This window comes from Agelaius phoeniceus, chromosome 1 (genome assembly GCF_051311805.1).
Source record: "Agelaius phoeniceus isolate bAgePho1 chromosome 1, bAgePho1.hap1, whole genome shotgun sequence".
Lineage (NCBI taxonomy): Eukaryota > Metazoa > Chordata > Aves > Passeriformes > Icteridae > Agelaius > Agelaius phoeniceus.
In genome coordinates this window covers 61,751,686-61,768,561 of record NC_135265.1, presented here as the reverse complement: position 1 = coordinate 61,768,561, position 16,876 = coordinate 61,751,686, and the positions used below count along the sequence as shown (strand labels likewise).

The 16,876-nt window shown below is 38.8% G+C and overlaps 1 protein-coding gene across 13 annotated transcripts in view; it reads right to left on the bottom strand.

Annotated features, from left to right (window-relative positions):
• Positions 1–16,876, bottom strand: part of LOC129129144 (uncharacterized) — a 134,330-nt gene that overhangs the window by 25,532 nt on the left and 91,922 nt on the right. For 8 of the 13 annotated variants that reach the window (XM_077180086.1, XM_077180096.1, XM_077180090.1 and 5 more), the window contains 2 exons: positions 10,222–10,287; positions 2,287–2,902 (listed from right to left, as the gene is read on the bottom strand). In XM_077180086.1, coding sequence (XP_077036201.1) covers positions 2,779–2,902; positions 10,222–10,287 — 190 coding nt within the window. In that variant the 3' untranslated portion in view covers positions 2,287–2,778. Of the gene's footprint in view, positions 1–283; positions 842–2,286; positions 2,903–7,628; positions 7,673–9,628; positions 9,693–10,221; positions 10,288–16,876 lie in introns of those variants that run through there. The other 5 variants (XM_077180145.1, XR_013182768.1, XM_077180071.1 and 2 more) reach the window with 5 other exon arrangements.

Genomic DNA, 16,876 nt, shown 5'->3' with positions numbered 1-16,876 from the left:
AACTAAAGGAATGGAATGTAGCCAGAAAGCAAACATGGTAAAAGAAATACACTGTCATTTCAGTGGGAAGCAAAACCAGGAGGATCCTCCCTGTGTTACTTCAGTTAGACTGAACTAACCAGAGGGAACACTGTGGTGAAGGAAGAGAGAGAATAAAGGAGAAAGGTTAGTTATCTTCATACTTTACTTTTAACAAATGTACTCATCTATGGAATTCATGGGGTGGCCTGTGGAGGAGAGCTCCAAGAAATAGCAGGCAGGAAGCCAGTCTTGAGACATTCTCACCAAAATGGAAAAAAAAAAAAAAAAAAAAAAAAAAAAGAAAAAAAAAGGCCAGGAAAACAAAATATCTCAATGTCAATCTGGAAATTTATTACAGACAAGAACAAGTCCTTACTGGTGGAAAGGACTCAGGTGCAAAACCTTCATCTTTTCCAGTGACAAAGTCATCAAAAGCCAGAAGCATCCATTCTTGTGATCCCTGTGGTTTTTGGAGGGAAGGTGCTGCAGGGGGAGCTGTGCACCCATCATTTCCATGCAGCAGCTGGTGAAGGTAATCTGCTCCTCCAAACGACAGTGACATCTCAAGAGGAATGCTCCTCTAGCAGCAGCAATGCACAGGCACCATAGGGCTCAGTGGAACCACATTGTTGGTTACATTTCTGGCTGCATTTATTCTGTTGGTTTTCCAGCAGCTCCCTGAGTGCTACATTGAAAGTGTGTTCCCAGATACCACAGTTTTGTCTCATCTGCACATTGTGTTTAATTTGAACTGATGCAGTACTTCCATTGTCATTTAGCACAGAAAACCTATCCTGCTTCCAAGGTGAAAAGCCAAGCACTGAAAAAACACACATGGTTTAAAACACACATGGTTTAACTGATGACTACACTTTCTTCCAAATTGCAACAAAAGGCCTCTACCAGCACAAAGAATGCTCAAATGAGTAACTGTTTAATTTATCATCACTATCAAGGAAACAAAATGTCTAAAAAATGTTTTATGGTCAGTCACATCAAAAGAAATTTAAATGTATAGTATTCATATGGCCAATATACAACTGATAAAAAATATTACAACAGGAATGCACCAATAACACTTGTATATGGAAACTGAAAAAGTTTTACAGTGACCTATGAGTCTGTAGAACATGCAGTGTTTCTGCTAGGTTTGTCAATCTAAATTCATGCTTCATTTAAACAAAAAAAGGAGCAGAGAAGCCAGCTCTAAAAATGCATACTGCATTCCATTTAATAGATTACTATGCAGACTGGATGTATTTGATTCAGTACATTCTGATACAGATATACTTTTCCTGCAGTATGCAAGGAATGTAAGGTAGAACCTAAGCTATAGAAGAAATAGGAATGAACAGGAGATGGAAACAATTGTTATGGTCATTGCAATCTAAGCTCACAGTGATTTATGACTTGGATATAGTCACCTAAAGAAAAGACTGAGTTGTTAACAGTGGAGGGTACTTCAAGTGATCAGTTCTACAGACACAAACTTAACACAAAAATGTTTGGATATGGCACTGATGAAAACTAATATAAAAACCTGGCTCCAGCAACATCCATCAGAATAAGGCGTCTTGACAAGACCTCTGAAATCCCCTGCTTCAGCAGAGAAAAAAAATCTTGCTCTTTTCTGGGCTGTGCTAAAGAATAAAACCAGGAGTTTGACCACATATTTTCAGCCAAATTTTGCTAGACAAGAAAGCTAATAATTTTGGCATTTTGTGACAATCTGCTTTGAGTCAGGCCTAATAGAAGGCTGAAAAGAATCTTGTGATTATACCAGGAAAAACACATGAGTAAATACTCTAGAAACATTATTAATGGAGTAGAAGAGGCATTACAGCTGGACAGTCTTTGAAAGCTTATTTGTCAAGGTTTCTGTCTTGCCCAGTTGTTTTTTAATGTCACTTGGCAAAACTCTGTTTTGACCAGAGATCACAGAAGACTAATTTACTGACCATTTTTTCCTCCTTTTTTTTCTCAAAAGCAATTTTCCATATTAGTTTAGTCCCAGTACTGTTAAAATCATTCATTCAGAGAATCAACAATGGGGAACATGTAAAGAAACTATTTATTAAACATATATATATAAATCTACATGAGCAGATCAAGCAGCTTTAAGAAGGAATTAGCAGTGCAAACATGACATTCACATTTAAATGAGAACATGGAGGCAACTTCTTAATATGCTTTACATGTGTGTGGTAAAGGGAATGTATAGGGACAAAGAAACAAAAATATTCCCTCACATCCATCAAACAGTACCTTCTAGAAGCTAATGATTAAAAATCTCTGAGGGCCTCTCAGTCTCAAATTTGGTTGCTTTGTGAAACTGTCATCTCCTTTGCTTGTACACATTTGGGCACATCAGTCCTTGTGGTATGGACCTGCAAAAACCAAAGCTTGCTTCTACTTCAAAGCCTGATGGAGAAACTACTTTGGTTTCTTAACTATTAGCTTTGAAACACCATCTTTATCATGCCTGGGGTTTGGGGAAGAGGGATATACACCACAGCCAAAAAGCAAGATTCAGATTTTGCATGTTCTTATTAACTGGGAGCAACAAGAACACAAGTTGGTGCTATATGTTGTTTCTTTGAGAGAAAGATAATTCTTTTGTATAAGATTTCCAATAGTTTGCAGCAATAGAGCATTAAAGTAGCATGTGTAGCATATATGCAGTAGGAATTGAACAATGCTGCTCTGATGAGCAGCAAAGGGTCCTTACATGGCTCCATCATTACATGACTTACATCCTTACATGACTCCACCAGAAACTGCCTGGAAAATCAGCAGAACAAGAAAGTATTGGCTTATCATAAGACTGCTTCCTACTTCGTTCCTACTTTCCAGGTATTTCAAGAGGCACATATAAATATATCTGTAAAAGAACAAAAAGGTTTTAGTTAGCCTAAATCTTGACACTTTTTTTGGTTTTACAAGTACAGCATGCATTTCTACCAAGAATCCTAAACATTTTAAGGACAAGCTTGTGGTGCAACAGTTGAGAAGAAATACATGGGAAAGTATTTTAAGGTTGTCCTATTTAAAGTTCAGAGAAAAGCAATGTACAAGTTTCCCTATCATCTTCAAATGTCTCCTGTCTACACCCACACATGCTTATCACCAGGGTTCTTTGGGCAGGATGACCCCTTTTTACGTGTTGATTACACATTAAGGTAGCCAGCCAAGGAGAACAAATTTGCCCAATCAGAGTCAACAAAGATGAAGAAGGGTCTGGGCACAAATTGTATGAGGGAGCTGGGGGTGTTTAGCCTGGAGAAAAGGAGGCTCAGGGGAGACTTTATCACTCTCTACAAGTCACAGCTGCCTGAAAGGAGCACAGAGCCATGTGGGGGTTGGTCTCTTCTCCCAGGCAAGCAATGTCAGGACAAGCAGAAATGTCCTTAAGTTGTGCCAGGGGAGGTTTAGATTAATTGTTAGGAAAAAATTCTTCACTAAAAGGGTAGTCAGGCACTGGAATGGTCTCTCTGAGAAGTTATGGATATACCATCCCTGGAAGTGCTCAAAAGGTATGGGGATGTAGCACCTGGGGACCTGATTAAGTGGTAAAGAGGTAGTGCTGGGTTAAGGGCTGGAATCAATGATCTAAGAGGTATTTTCCAGCCTTGATTATTCTATGATTCTATGATTAATCCTGCTCTTCCACTGAAAATTTGGACAGTGGTTGTAGTAGAGAAGGGGTACAGATAACAATTAAGTTAAACAAAGAGAATTTCTTCAGTTTCTTATCCATTTTTATACACTGCTCCACTGTTAGTAGATACATGTTGTCCAAGCAGCCACCCATTACTTCTCTGAGCCTAGCTCTTACTACACCAACCATAGACTTAAAAGCTGAACATACTCCTGTTCTCCCTCAGGCCACAACAATTCATCCATCTCTAGTAGGAACTGACTTCAGTTGTCTCAAAAAACCCACACGCTGCTAATGAAAGCTTCCACTCTTCTGCCAGACCTCCTCACACCTGAAGTTGTGGCATCCAATCTTACTTGTCATTATAAGGCTTTCCAAAGCTGGAGACATCTTTTGGAAGTGACAAAAGCCCAACCAACCAAGCACACAAGCAAACAACCACGCCATGCTGCTGACCAGTCCCTCCTTGTTGAAAGTCAACTACTGCTGCTGTATGAGGGGAAATCAAAGAAGGTAACAGATACATCCTCTCTTGTTCCTCTTGTGAGTGACAAATCAGAAAATGAGGCTCAGAGCCTCATGGCTAATTTACCACTGCCAAAGTGTCTTACAGAGACACTCTGCTGTCTTAGAGGTATCCCATTCCTTGCCACACTGCCATTTACTGTGTCTGGGCAGGTGCTCGGCAGGTGCTGTTGCTTGACATCAAGAAGCAAATATCCTCCTCCCTTCTGTGCCCCAGATGAAGAAAATGTATCCTATGAGACACAATAGGAGATTCTGCATGATCACTGAGGAAACTAGGAATGCTATAATGGCGCACCAATTAATACATGGGGAGGGAGAAAGAGCAATAGAGAACTGAAAAACAACAGCAAAAAAGAGTCCATACATCTGATACGTGTCTGATAAATTATTCCTTTCTCACAAGACATGTGGGAACAACGCCTAAACTGAGTGAGTAATGGCCCTTCCCTGAGACAGGGCCCATCTGTCTGACAGTGAGCCCAGAAATGCAGGAGCATTCTCCTTGGGCTGTGGAGCAATAAAGTTTCTGTGCTACAGTTACTGCCACTATTAAGAAGAGGTGCAGGGCATTAATTATATTCACAGGAGAAACAGAAGTAAGGCTGTGGCATAGCAGTATAATAGTATTGAGACTGTCATTTCCCAGTCCAAACTCCTCTAATTAAGTCCCAGCTGAGGTCTCCTGTCCAGGTCTATGGTCTTGATTTCAAAGGGACAGAGGCAAATAAATAAATAAATAAATACTAACAGTTTTGTTTCTTTCCAAGTAAGGATGGCCAGATATTTGGAGGCATTTATGGGTATTTTTATTTGCAGAGGTTGGTAGGTTGTTTTTACCTTTTAATTGTCTGCTGTCCTATTTTGAAATTAATTGACTGCATTCACTCCATAGAACCTAACTCACCTTGAAGTCCACCAGGACTTGATAGATGTTAGGCTTACTTTTTGTATTATAACCCAAGATCTGCCAAAACGTGAGAGCATTGGAAAAATCCAACCATTACTTTTCTCTACAACTCCATGTACTAAGGATATCTAATATTCAACACAGGGCTATTATAATCCACTCTTGGCACCACAACTTAGCATCAAGGTAGCTTGTATGACTATTTTCTTTCCAATTCCCAGAGTGGTATATGTAAATTTGGTGACTAATTCTGCACATCTTGTGCTGTTTTCCTTTCCTTCTTTCTTTTTTTTTTTTTTTTTTAACAGTGAAATTGATCTACACATTCCTGCTACTTGGTACTTTTAATGTAACTTAATTGTCTATTAAAAAAAAGAAAAAAATAAGCTCCAATGGCAAATTTGTGATTTTTTTTTTTTTTTAATCTACATTCTCAATGACATATTAGCTTTAAACCTGCTTCTGTTTACAAGGACAATGTTACAAATCCAATTTTCCTTATTCTTCCCTTTGCCAATAGACTAATTGGAAATAAAAAGAAAAGAAACAAAATTACAAAGGTGAGCGTAAGTGAAAAGAAAGAAATCACAAATTTTTGAGAGAAAACACTCTCTTTTTTTTCTAATATTTCCATTTTACTTCTAATTTCTTGAATAGAGTCCATTCATGAGTTTACCTTGCAGTTTGCTTCCTTTTTAAATTTAAGCTAGTTTTCGTATAGGTTTTTACATTTAATTCTCTTGGGGTTGCTGAAGAAATCATTAGTCAATGGTTTATACAACTGTAATTCCATTTTCCCAGGTTATTAAAAACTAATAGCATGCCATTTAATTAGACTAGATGATGAGAATCCACTTAAAAGTTAGAAATAGACTTACAAACTGCCTATCTTCTTCCTCACTGCCAAGCAAGACTTTATAATAAATCATTATTCCTTTTAAATGAATTTAGTAATTACAAAGGACTTCATTCTTCATTATATTCACCATGGCTATACATATTTCCATAAGTTATCTCATTTATTTGTACCAAGAGTACTATTAAATATAGAATTAATTTATCAGAGCAGGGTACAGGAAGAAGCCCTTGGAGGATATTGTTGGTAATGGTCTGAAACAAAGCTTTCTGCTTATCCAAAGAATGAGCTTCTGCAGGAACCTTCAATATTAACTCTCACACCACAGCATGGCAATGCTGTAGAGCACTGGGGAAGGGGACAAGGCACAAGGCACAAGAGTGACTCCTTGGCCACATCCTTTCCAAGTGCGGTTCCTGTGCTGAGCCTTGAACTGAGATGACAATTACTCTAGCCTGGAGCATAGACCTCTTTCCCTAAGGAAATGAACCAAGACCTCCAATTTATTTCACATAGCCTGTTTAAGAATCATTGGATAATAATGGCCTTCAGTCACTGCCAGACCATGGTGAATTTAAAATAGTGACTTGGAGGAAAAATGCTCTATGTCATAACTCCCTAGGCACATGATCCCCTCTATCATGCCATTTATTAGGCAGCTTGGCCCTGGCACCACATTTATTTATAACATAATATTTCATGCTATATAGTCTGAGGTTAATAAAGTCTCATTAACAGCTCCTTTATGGACTACCCCTTTATGGGCAGTTCCCATAAAGCTCTCCAAGATTTGATTTTACAATAATGGCAAAGAACCTCACCATTTATTTTCCCCCATCCAATTTTAAAGACCCTACAGCAACACAGAAGTGGGGGAAAGAAAGGGAAAAAAAAAATTACAGGAAAATAGTTATCTGTGGTGTAGTGAGAAGAAGGCAAAGAAAAATGTGGTTATCTAATAGAAAAATATGTTTTCCCTATGTGCTAGACTATATAGTCTGTTGGTAAGTACAACAACAGAAAAAAAAACCTCATTAAGAAAAAACTTGGATAAGGATGACAATGATTTTTAATTGCCTCTTTGTTGCAAATTCTCATTGGCTTGGCTTGAATAGACACTTGATAGAAGGAATGTAGGAATTGGCTGGAATTTCACCTCATACCCTGTGCAAGGCTGCTGTCTAGATTCCAGAGTCCTTTCAACTTCTGAAAGCTGAACAGCCTTTCTCTTGAAGTCTTCTTAGATACAGTCACAAGAGCCTCTGTGTCTTGGTCGTTTCTTATTTGAATTCTGAATATCACTAAAAATTGTTGATGGTTACTAAAAGAATAGTATTTCCAAGGCATTGGGGATTGGGTGCTTTTCTTTTGTAGAATATATGAGTTGCTTATAATTCTTCAGTATTTGGATTTAGTAGATGCTCATAACTTCTCTCTTAACCTGTTCAGTGTCAGAACAGCTCTGGTACATCCAGAAAAGAAAATAAATTAATAATAAATTTATTTAAACTAATAATAACTAAAAGCTCACGTACTGGCTGAAGAGACTTCTTAAAATGTGTCTTAAAAAGAATCACATTGGACCTTTTAAAGGTAATAAGACAGTCACAGCTGAAGGAATGTGCCAGAAGGTCGTGACAGGAATAAGATGCATTTACCTTTCATGTAGAGGAAGGAGAAGAACAGCACATTCAGCAGTCCCCTGTGAGAGAGGACAAACTTTGTCTTGGTGCATATGTCATTCTGAAATAAATACACAATTTCTTCACCAAAGAAATCACAGTCCAAATAAAGGAAGCACAAAGAAGTGGAAGACGAAAGAAGCACTAAGAAAGAAAATTATTTGTCCAAGATCAGTGTGAAATCTTCTGGCTTCTATTCTACACCAAACCTAGAGGACAAGGGGTCAGGATATTTTTCCATATGGCCATTCCTTCCTGCTTCTACCCTACCCCAAAAATTAGTGTTTAGGTGAACATGGAATTTAAGGGTTTGGGGACACAACAGGTAGATATTACACTGTTTGAAGAAAAGCAACATATATCAGTCAGTGCTTTCTGTAATTCTAAAGTGGGATTAAAGAATTATAAAATGTTTATTCCCCCTCAATTTTATGCTCATGTGTGTCAAAACACAATTAATGCTTTATTTCGTAAAAAATTGAAAGTTTTCACTGAAAAGTGAGTTTTGAGTGGAAAAAATATATATCACTTGAGAGAGAAGGGAGATGGACTTGACGAAGAAAACAGTCACACATGGGGAAAGATGGATGGATGTTAGAGCCTGTGAACACTATATATTCTGATGTAAAGCCTGTATTTGAGATTTCTGCCATATTCAGTTATTTACAAAGTCAGAACTTGTAAACAGTGACAGAGTTCAAAGATTATAAATGCTAAAAGAGAAAAATAAAAATAATTGCTTTTCAAACAATATCAGTTATTCAATGAATATTTAACATATGCATAATTTTGCTATGGGAGATCAATGACATCACACAGTGAAATTTAAACATTTGCTTAAATGCTCAATAAAAAGAGATGGGATTATTTATAAATGAAACTGTAAATTCATAATTACTGTAGTCTCTCATCCTGATTAAGTTTGTAAATTTTATATGAATAAAAAAGACCACTGTAAATTGATGCTGATCTCTATTATAAGAATTATAGGAACAGAAATCAAGATGAGACCATTCTCCCTGCCAGCATAGCATCTGCATGCCAGTTTACTACACTCCAGCCTACATTCCTTCTATCAAGTGTCTAATTTGCCAAATCCCAGTGATAGAACAGTTTATGCTGACTGAGAGCTTCAGTCTCCATATCTTCTGTGGTTGAGGTTTTTTGTCTTTTTTTTCTTTTTTGGAGGGATTTTTTAAACCTGTATTTAAAATCATATAGATGGGAAGTGCCTTTAATTTTTGTCCTGGGTATGAACCAGGCACATGGAACTATTTCACTTTTAGAAAGAATACTTGCAAAAGTTTTACTAAAGATACTCAGTGACTTTCTAGATGCTTCCTTTTTTGGATGCTCTTCCCCCTTTCTTCATGGCTTCAAGTGTTCTAATAACTGTTTTGAAACAGATGTTACATGGGAACTGTCCATCTCCTTGTGCAATAGGATGTTGTATAACTCAACTGCAGTCAGACAAATTTCAGTTCTAGATGACTGAAGGCAGAGGCTCAAATTATGAGGCATGAGGTTGATATAGGAGTGTTGTTCAGGCCTGGGAAAGACAGATATTTAAAACAGATATGCTTAGCAACATTGCTTTAAAGAGTACAGAAGGTAGGTCAATATATTAGAACTGCATTTCCATAATGCAATGTCTATGTTATAGCACTCAGGAGCCTATACTTAATTTGGTATTCAGCTCTGCCTGTAACTGCATCTAAGTATTGATCTATCAATCTGTAGTAGTTAACATTGCACACAAACAAAATTTCATTTATCTTCACACACCTGTCATTCATTATTCAGAACCAGCATGTCCAAAAATCAAATGTTCATCATGTTTTTAAAGACCATTTTGTAGTAACAACTCATTTTCATCTTGTTTTTTTATTCATGAGAGGGCTTAGACCTCCTGAGCAGCTCAACCATAAACTGTTAACACACAGACTAACACAGCATGAGAGAGAAAATAACCTCACCCACAAACAAACTCAGCACACAAACAGGCAGCCCTCGTTTGCCAAGTCTATTGCATTTAAATGTCTGCAAAAAAACAGAAATAGGAAAACAAGAGTGGTGGCTTTTGCATGCTCTAATTCCAATCACTGAGAAGGACTGGGGTAGGTAGAGGTAAAATAGAAAGGAAGGGGTAAAACAAAAAGAATTCCAAAACAGAGCACCAAACAGGACCACTAGAAACTCATAGGTGAGAGAAACCAAGAAACCTTCAAGAAAAAGGAAAAAAAAATACATGCAAAAGATTATAAGAATGGCCAAAACTAACCCCCCAAATTAGTAGTACTTTGCACTCATCTTAGGATCACCAGAATCACTTTTAGCAGCCTAAAGAGAGGAAAAGCAGAGACAAAGCACATCTACCAAGAAGCTGAAAGTGTTGACATTTATTTCATCAAGAGAAAAGTTTTTAAAAGCAGAATTTTGAATTTATAATCATTTAGAGTCAATAAAAATTACACATAAATAAAGAAGCAACAATAGCTCTGACATGTCTGTAGGTAGTGAGAGTAACCAAGTATTATAACTGGAGAATTAAATATATGAAAATACATACACAGGTGAAAAAACTCCCAAAAAATTCTCAGCATCCATTTTCCAACTGTTCCAACTGGAATTCAATCTATAAGACAGGTAAAAAAATTAAAGTTACATTTGAAACCTGTTCTCCATTTAAATTTATGCACCACAATCAATGTTGCATGTATTTTCCACACTTCATTCTTGTTTATTCATGATACACTGGTAAGAGAATTTTCAAGGGCAGTATGGCAGGAAATCACTTATAAGAGAAAAGCTTCAAGATTTTCATCAGATTATTATTAATCAATTGTATTCATCATTTTCTCCCTTCTAAGGTAGTTCCAGGCAGCTCCACTTGTAAACAATTAATTGGAGATATGCAAGGCAAAACAGAAAAAATGAAAAAAAAACCCCATCCATTAGATACAGCAGCTTTAAAAAAGGAAAGAAACAGCATGGAATTTGCACTGAAGCCTAGAGAGAGCCACAGCAGAAGAGGCAGAAAAGGCTACACACATAACTGCATTTCTCAGATAATGCTGACACCTAAAGAATCTGCAAATATTTCTCATGATGAGGCACCAGTAGGAAATCACAAGAAACAAGGGTATGGACTGCCCATAATGTCCAGGTTATTGTCATTCTTCCAGCACCTGAGCTACACAGAATAAAAAATGTGAGGGATGGGAAGGAAAAAGAGAGTGAATACATATTTCAATGTTTGGACTCCAAAGAGCAATAAAAAAAGAATACTCACTTGAATTTCAAATTTGATTTTTTTTTTCAGACTCAAAAGTGGGGAAGACACTCAGTACTAGTTCTTAGTACTAGTATATCAAATTCTCCTTTCCATCTCCCTCCATTCTGCCTTAAGAGCACACATCCTTCCCACATTCCCAGCCTGAACAAATAAGAAAATGGGTATCCCATCCTCACTGCTGAACAGTAAAGCAATACAGGAAGAAGGAGGAAGAATTAAAAGCTATGCATTTGCATTTGAGTGAAAACATACTCTGGCAATGCCTTGAAATGATTAGGAGCAAGGCAGCACAAATCCAGAAACACTAGCTCAGGTTCAGAGGCATGCTCCTGTGTGCTGCCTCTCACCACATTCACGTTTGTCTTGCACTGCTTATTCTTGCTCCAGGTCTTTGGAAAGGGATTATCCAAGGTAGTTACTTGCAATAGCAGGGGTTTAAACTCAGTGACCCAGAACGTCCTCTAGTCTGAAGTCTCTCTGAGTTGTCCAATTCCCACCCCAGCCATCACCCAAAAGCTGCAGCCTTCCAAGTAATAGCGTGATTGACCTTTGCCTTATGTACAACATCTTTTAATGAAAGCAAAAATATTTTTCTGTATCCTAGCACTAAGTTGTACCACAGTAACTGAGCAAAATAGAATTCTGTTTGCACACTAGCAAAAAGAGGTAACACTGGCATCCAAATAAAGAGTTTTATCTATAAAATCTTTTATTCTAGACTATTAGGCCTGGGTTTAAGTTGCATTCTAACCATAAACATGGGAGAAGCTGTCCCAGATGGTGAATGTAAAACGTGCTGTAAATTTTAATGAAGCAAATAAGTCACTAATAACAATAATGCCAACACTGCTGCGTTTTTGGTAGATGTTAATAAAGCAAAATTAAAAAAGAGCATGCAGCATTCAAATAAGTGCTTAAGAAGCCCAATATAATTTGCTAATTCAGCTATTCACACTTTGATTGCACAGCCCCTGGTCATCTGCTCAAGTACAGCTGCTTGATGTAAAAACAAATAAAAAAAAATTTTATTGTCCACCAGATGTCCCAGCTTGTAATGCTTGCTGCTATAATTCAGGTCACCCAAGGTTCAAGCACATTTAGAAATCGATTGTTCTTGGATGGTCAACCTTGTGACAGTGGTCAAGGCACTTCAGGGTTTATCCTGCCAAGAGGGGAGGGAGTACTCCTGTATTGAAAGAATATTCATGCTATGAATACCACAGGCACCTCAAACAGAAAATTACTACCACAGCTTAGGGAAAGAACTGGAGAGGACAGGAGTGAAAAGAATTCAAGAAACATATGCCCTGTTTTATAAGGCCATTGGAAACCCATTAACAGGGTCCTAACAGATTTATTTTCTTTACTGAAAATGAATTTATTATTATTATTAAGGAAAGGTATAAAAGCACAAGGCACAACAACCACCACTGCTGTGCACCAGCATTCTCACTGCTCTTGATGGGAACTAGACGATACATGTAGTGCAGCCAGTACTTCTCCCCAAATCAAATGTAAAATTCAATGAAGCAGAATTATCAGCTGGAGCTAAAACATCTTGCACCAAGGGTGTCTGCTGCTGTGCTGCATAAAGCAGGTTTGAAATCAGCAGGCTGTGTTTTGTTTATGGATTGCACAGAGCTGAAAACTAAGGAAAGGCAGAACTGGAGGAAAGAGAGCTTCTTTCTGGAAATACCTCCTCTTCCAGAGCAGGAAAGGGCATCAGTGAATGGAAAGAATCTGAGCAGAGCCAGGGACTCCTGCCAGAGCCATGCTGAAGGCACAGCAGTAGCATACAGATGCTGACACCAGATCCCCACCAGGGTGAGAAGGGCGATGATTTTGTACAAGAGTGCACCACACCCAAAACTCTATGCCTTTACTGCACAAGATGCAAAAACCTGAAACCCCAAACGGGTCAAGATGTTTCAGAGTAATTTTTCCTTAAGCAGGACCTGTGCAGCCTGTCTTAGCAACACAAGCAGTCATTTGTCACCTTGGCTGATGATTTACAAGAAGCAATATCTTGACAGGAATATTTTCTGAGAAATAATGTTGTTCTACTATACCTAATTTACACAGTGCTGCAGAATACACAAAAAGCTACGTTTCCATCAGGCGTCTACCTCTCACTGTACAGTTCCTCTCAGCCACTGAATTTTTGCAACTCTATGCAGTCATCACCAGCCCCTGGCACTTAAATGTGCATTGCAATTAATAGAACAATTACTTGATTGAAAACTTTCCCTCTTGACCTTTACCACTGTTAGCCTTAAAATAGAGAAAACAGAGGATTACTCAGCTACTTAATGATTTCACATGAAAATGAAAGTCCCTTCTGTCCTAGTAGAGTGAATTTTGGAAGAGCTGCTAACGTCTGTGAAAGGGCTTTACCACTCAGTTTGAACAGATTTAAACCATCAGTATATTTGTTCTTCAAAGCCTACCTTTCTCACTTTGTTCTCAGAGTTCATGAGTGTCTCCTTGCCCATTTTTCCCCCTCAGCACATATTTGCTTCTCTTCTCCCCACAGCTGACCTGCCATGATGCCCATGCAAGCCATTAAATCAGAGTTCCCTTGCTCCCCATTTTATCACCATGTCCCAAAGAAAAACCACAATCCAATGATTTGAGTGCTCTTCAAAACCTCATTTCTCCTTACAGTTTGTCAGCCACCACTGACAAAGAAACACCACTATGTCTTTTATTTCCCTCCATTTCTGTTTTGATAATTTACTCCCATCTACATCAGTGGCCAGCTGCTGTCTCTGTACCCTTGGTGAGGCACTAAATAACCAACAACAGCCTGGAGGAGATGGAGCAATGGCTGGCTCAGTGACTTGGCTGGACTGAAGACAAGGATGAAGTGCTGCTGGTACAGGAGCTACACAAGGAGCCTCGTGTTTGCAGGGCCCTCTGCTATCCTGTACAAGGGGAACAGAGAAGGGCAAAACAGCTGGAGAAAAACCGGCTCCCTGTGACTTTGGGTCACTCACTTCATCATCTTTAACAGCTGCTTTCTGAGACATCAAAGCAGCAGAAATATGTTTCAGAAATGCAGTGTGCTTACATCTACCCAAAAGAGTGTAGTATAGACTCAGAGAGAACAAAATGCAGTGGCTTTAAACAGTTAAAGGGATTAGGCTTGAAGATATTGGATCAAATTTTAATCATGTCAGGAGAAATCCACCTACATGCCCAGAGAGCAAAATATCTCTCCCAGGACTTGCAAAGAGATTGTCATTGCAAATGCACATCCTTGCCTTTTCCACACAGTTCAGGCAGGATTTGGTCAGTGCATGCACCGAGGCTTTGCAGCTGCCTGCCCAGCACTCATGCAGTGGCTACCAGTTAATTACCCATTCCCTGCTCTCCACCTGGGTTAGCTGCAGTTGGAAAGCTGTCTTTTCATTCCCATCTATCACAAGTCCCCAAAAGCTGGGACAAATGTTGGAAGGATTAAATCAAATTTAACAAAAGAAAAAAAAAAGGGGGGGAAGATGTGGGAGGGAGCAGAGGGACGAGAGAAGATATGTTGTAAATCAAAGGCAACTCTGGGTTGGTGAGAGAATAATGCATCTGACTCCATTGATATTAGAAGGCTAATTAATTACTTTATTGTACTATACTATGTACATTGTATCTAAACTGAATCTGCCATGCACTCACTGTTGCTCACAACTGCTCACACTGCCCTCATCTCTGATTCTCCTGTGACTGTCCTGTGACAGTCCGACACACACACACTTCTTGGCCCTCATACGCCAAAGGAACAAAACACCATCACTTTCGGTAAACAATCTCCATATTGCATTCTACTTTAGCACAACACAGGCACAGCAAACGAGATAAGAATTGTGTTTTCCTTTTCTCTGAGGTTCAGAGAATGTGAATCTCAGAAATCCTTGGGAAGAATTGTGCCTTGTTTTTCTCTGTGAAGAGAAATGTGGCAACAGAGATACCCGTCCTCAGTGGAGCTGGGATGCAAAAGGAGTGAGCAGGTGCCTCCCAACCATTTACTCTGTTACCACATTCTGTGCAGGGCCCAGTACCAGGCTTTTCATCCTGGAGTGATGCTGGCAGCGTGCAGCCCTGGTGGAGACAAAGGGAAGCCTGATCTGCTAGGTGCCCAGGCGGCAACCCCGCACTCGGGGTGCCCTGGAAACCCGCCTCAGCTGCAGCCACTCTGCCTTCATTGGCAGGCACCAAGTGCCACTCCTGGCCATTGTACAGCCTCGCACAGACTAATCCTCTCAGAGGTTATCCTAATGAATTCTGGATTAGATGGGCTGCAAGCAGGCTGCAGCTGAAAGCTGACTGAAATTTCTCCTTATACGTCTGTTTCTAAGCATCAGATTCAGTCTCCATCTATCAAACAATTTTCCCCTTTTTAACCATCAGCTCTGTTGCAGACCCATTAACTTGAGCAACAGTTTTGTTTGACAAACTACAAAATTTGATTTGATCTTTTAAAGACTCGGTGTCACTTTTAGGCTATTGTTAGCTCTCAGAGTTTCATTGCCAGGCAGACAATAACAGGTATTTTTCAAGCTGCAAAGACTAGAGTCCGGGGATTATATAACTGGGAAAACAAAATGTGACCCGCATCTAATGGCTCAGAAAGTAAATGTAAGAAAACAGTGATTACTTGTTGAGTCTCATTTTTAAGCCTATTTCAGGATCTTCTAAACATTGAGGGTTGAACAATTTGTATCACTGCCAATTCCTCAAAACAAAATTTGTCCTCTCTGCTGTTTCAATTATGCAAACTGCACTGTATCTACAGTCTTTAAACTTTCAATAAAAGATCTTAATATCTAAGCAGACATGCAAGCAACTTATCTCCCTGTGCTTTCTTTGAGCATTTATCACAAAAGGTTATTATTTCCATGGGACTGTGCAATTAGACTTCACCCTTTATTGACCTCTGTCATACTTTGAATTAGCCATTATCTATGTTGTTACTAAGTAGCTGCTTTTGAGTCTCATTTAATCTGCAGCTTCAGAGGACAGCTAATTCATCTAATTCAATGAAGCTAGGTCTTGCTTGCACCAGCAGAAAAGAACTAGGACTTCTGTTTTCCAGCCTCTCCAGCAGGTGCAGACAGGTCTGATCTTCTCTAAAGTCCATGGAAGTCAGTCACCCACAGAGACCTTCAGACAGGTAATGTGAGCCAGCTTCTCAGCTGTCTGACATCTGGTGAAATCAAAACTGATCACTGAAGTTAGGCAACATCAGAGGATCTCACCCATATGGGTAAGAGAAAGACATGGAACAGCAGGAATCTGAGAAAGCCTTTGGAAGCCAAGAGAATATGTGGCATTATGCACTGAACACATGAATATTGCTGATGGCTTTTTTTCTTCCTGTTCCCCTTTTGTTCCAAAATGATACTTCTACCGAGTTTTTCCTCTAGATTTCACAGTTCTCAGTCTTCTGTGTAACTGGAGCTAATACTTTTTCTTCAACTAACAATAATCCCCTAGCCACAATATTGGTTTAAGGACAGAAACAGGGCTTGCAATTCAAATGACTATGAATGTGTTCGCTTGTTTTTTTAAACTCTAGGGAGTGTTATTCTGGGAATGTGCTGCAATCTGATGCCAAATTTGGATTTAAATTCTGGGGACAACATTACTGCTGGTGATCTGACTTAGATGGTCCCAGATTGGGTGTATTTTAGAGATACAGGCCTATATATTACATGCAAATACTTATGTGAAAAGGAGATAATAGATCAAATATTCCAGCATTTTAAAAAAATCCCAAATCCTAAAGAAAAACTCACCTAGAGGAGAAGCAGACAAATAGCTATAGAAGAGGGCTACTGACAGACAAGTTCAAAGCAAAGTTTCAGATTTTCACTTGAAAAATTTTACACAAGGAATTCTTTCTGATGATAGCTAAGCACATTTACCTCTGTACAGC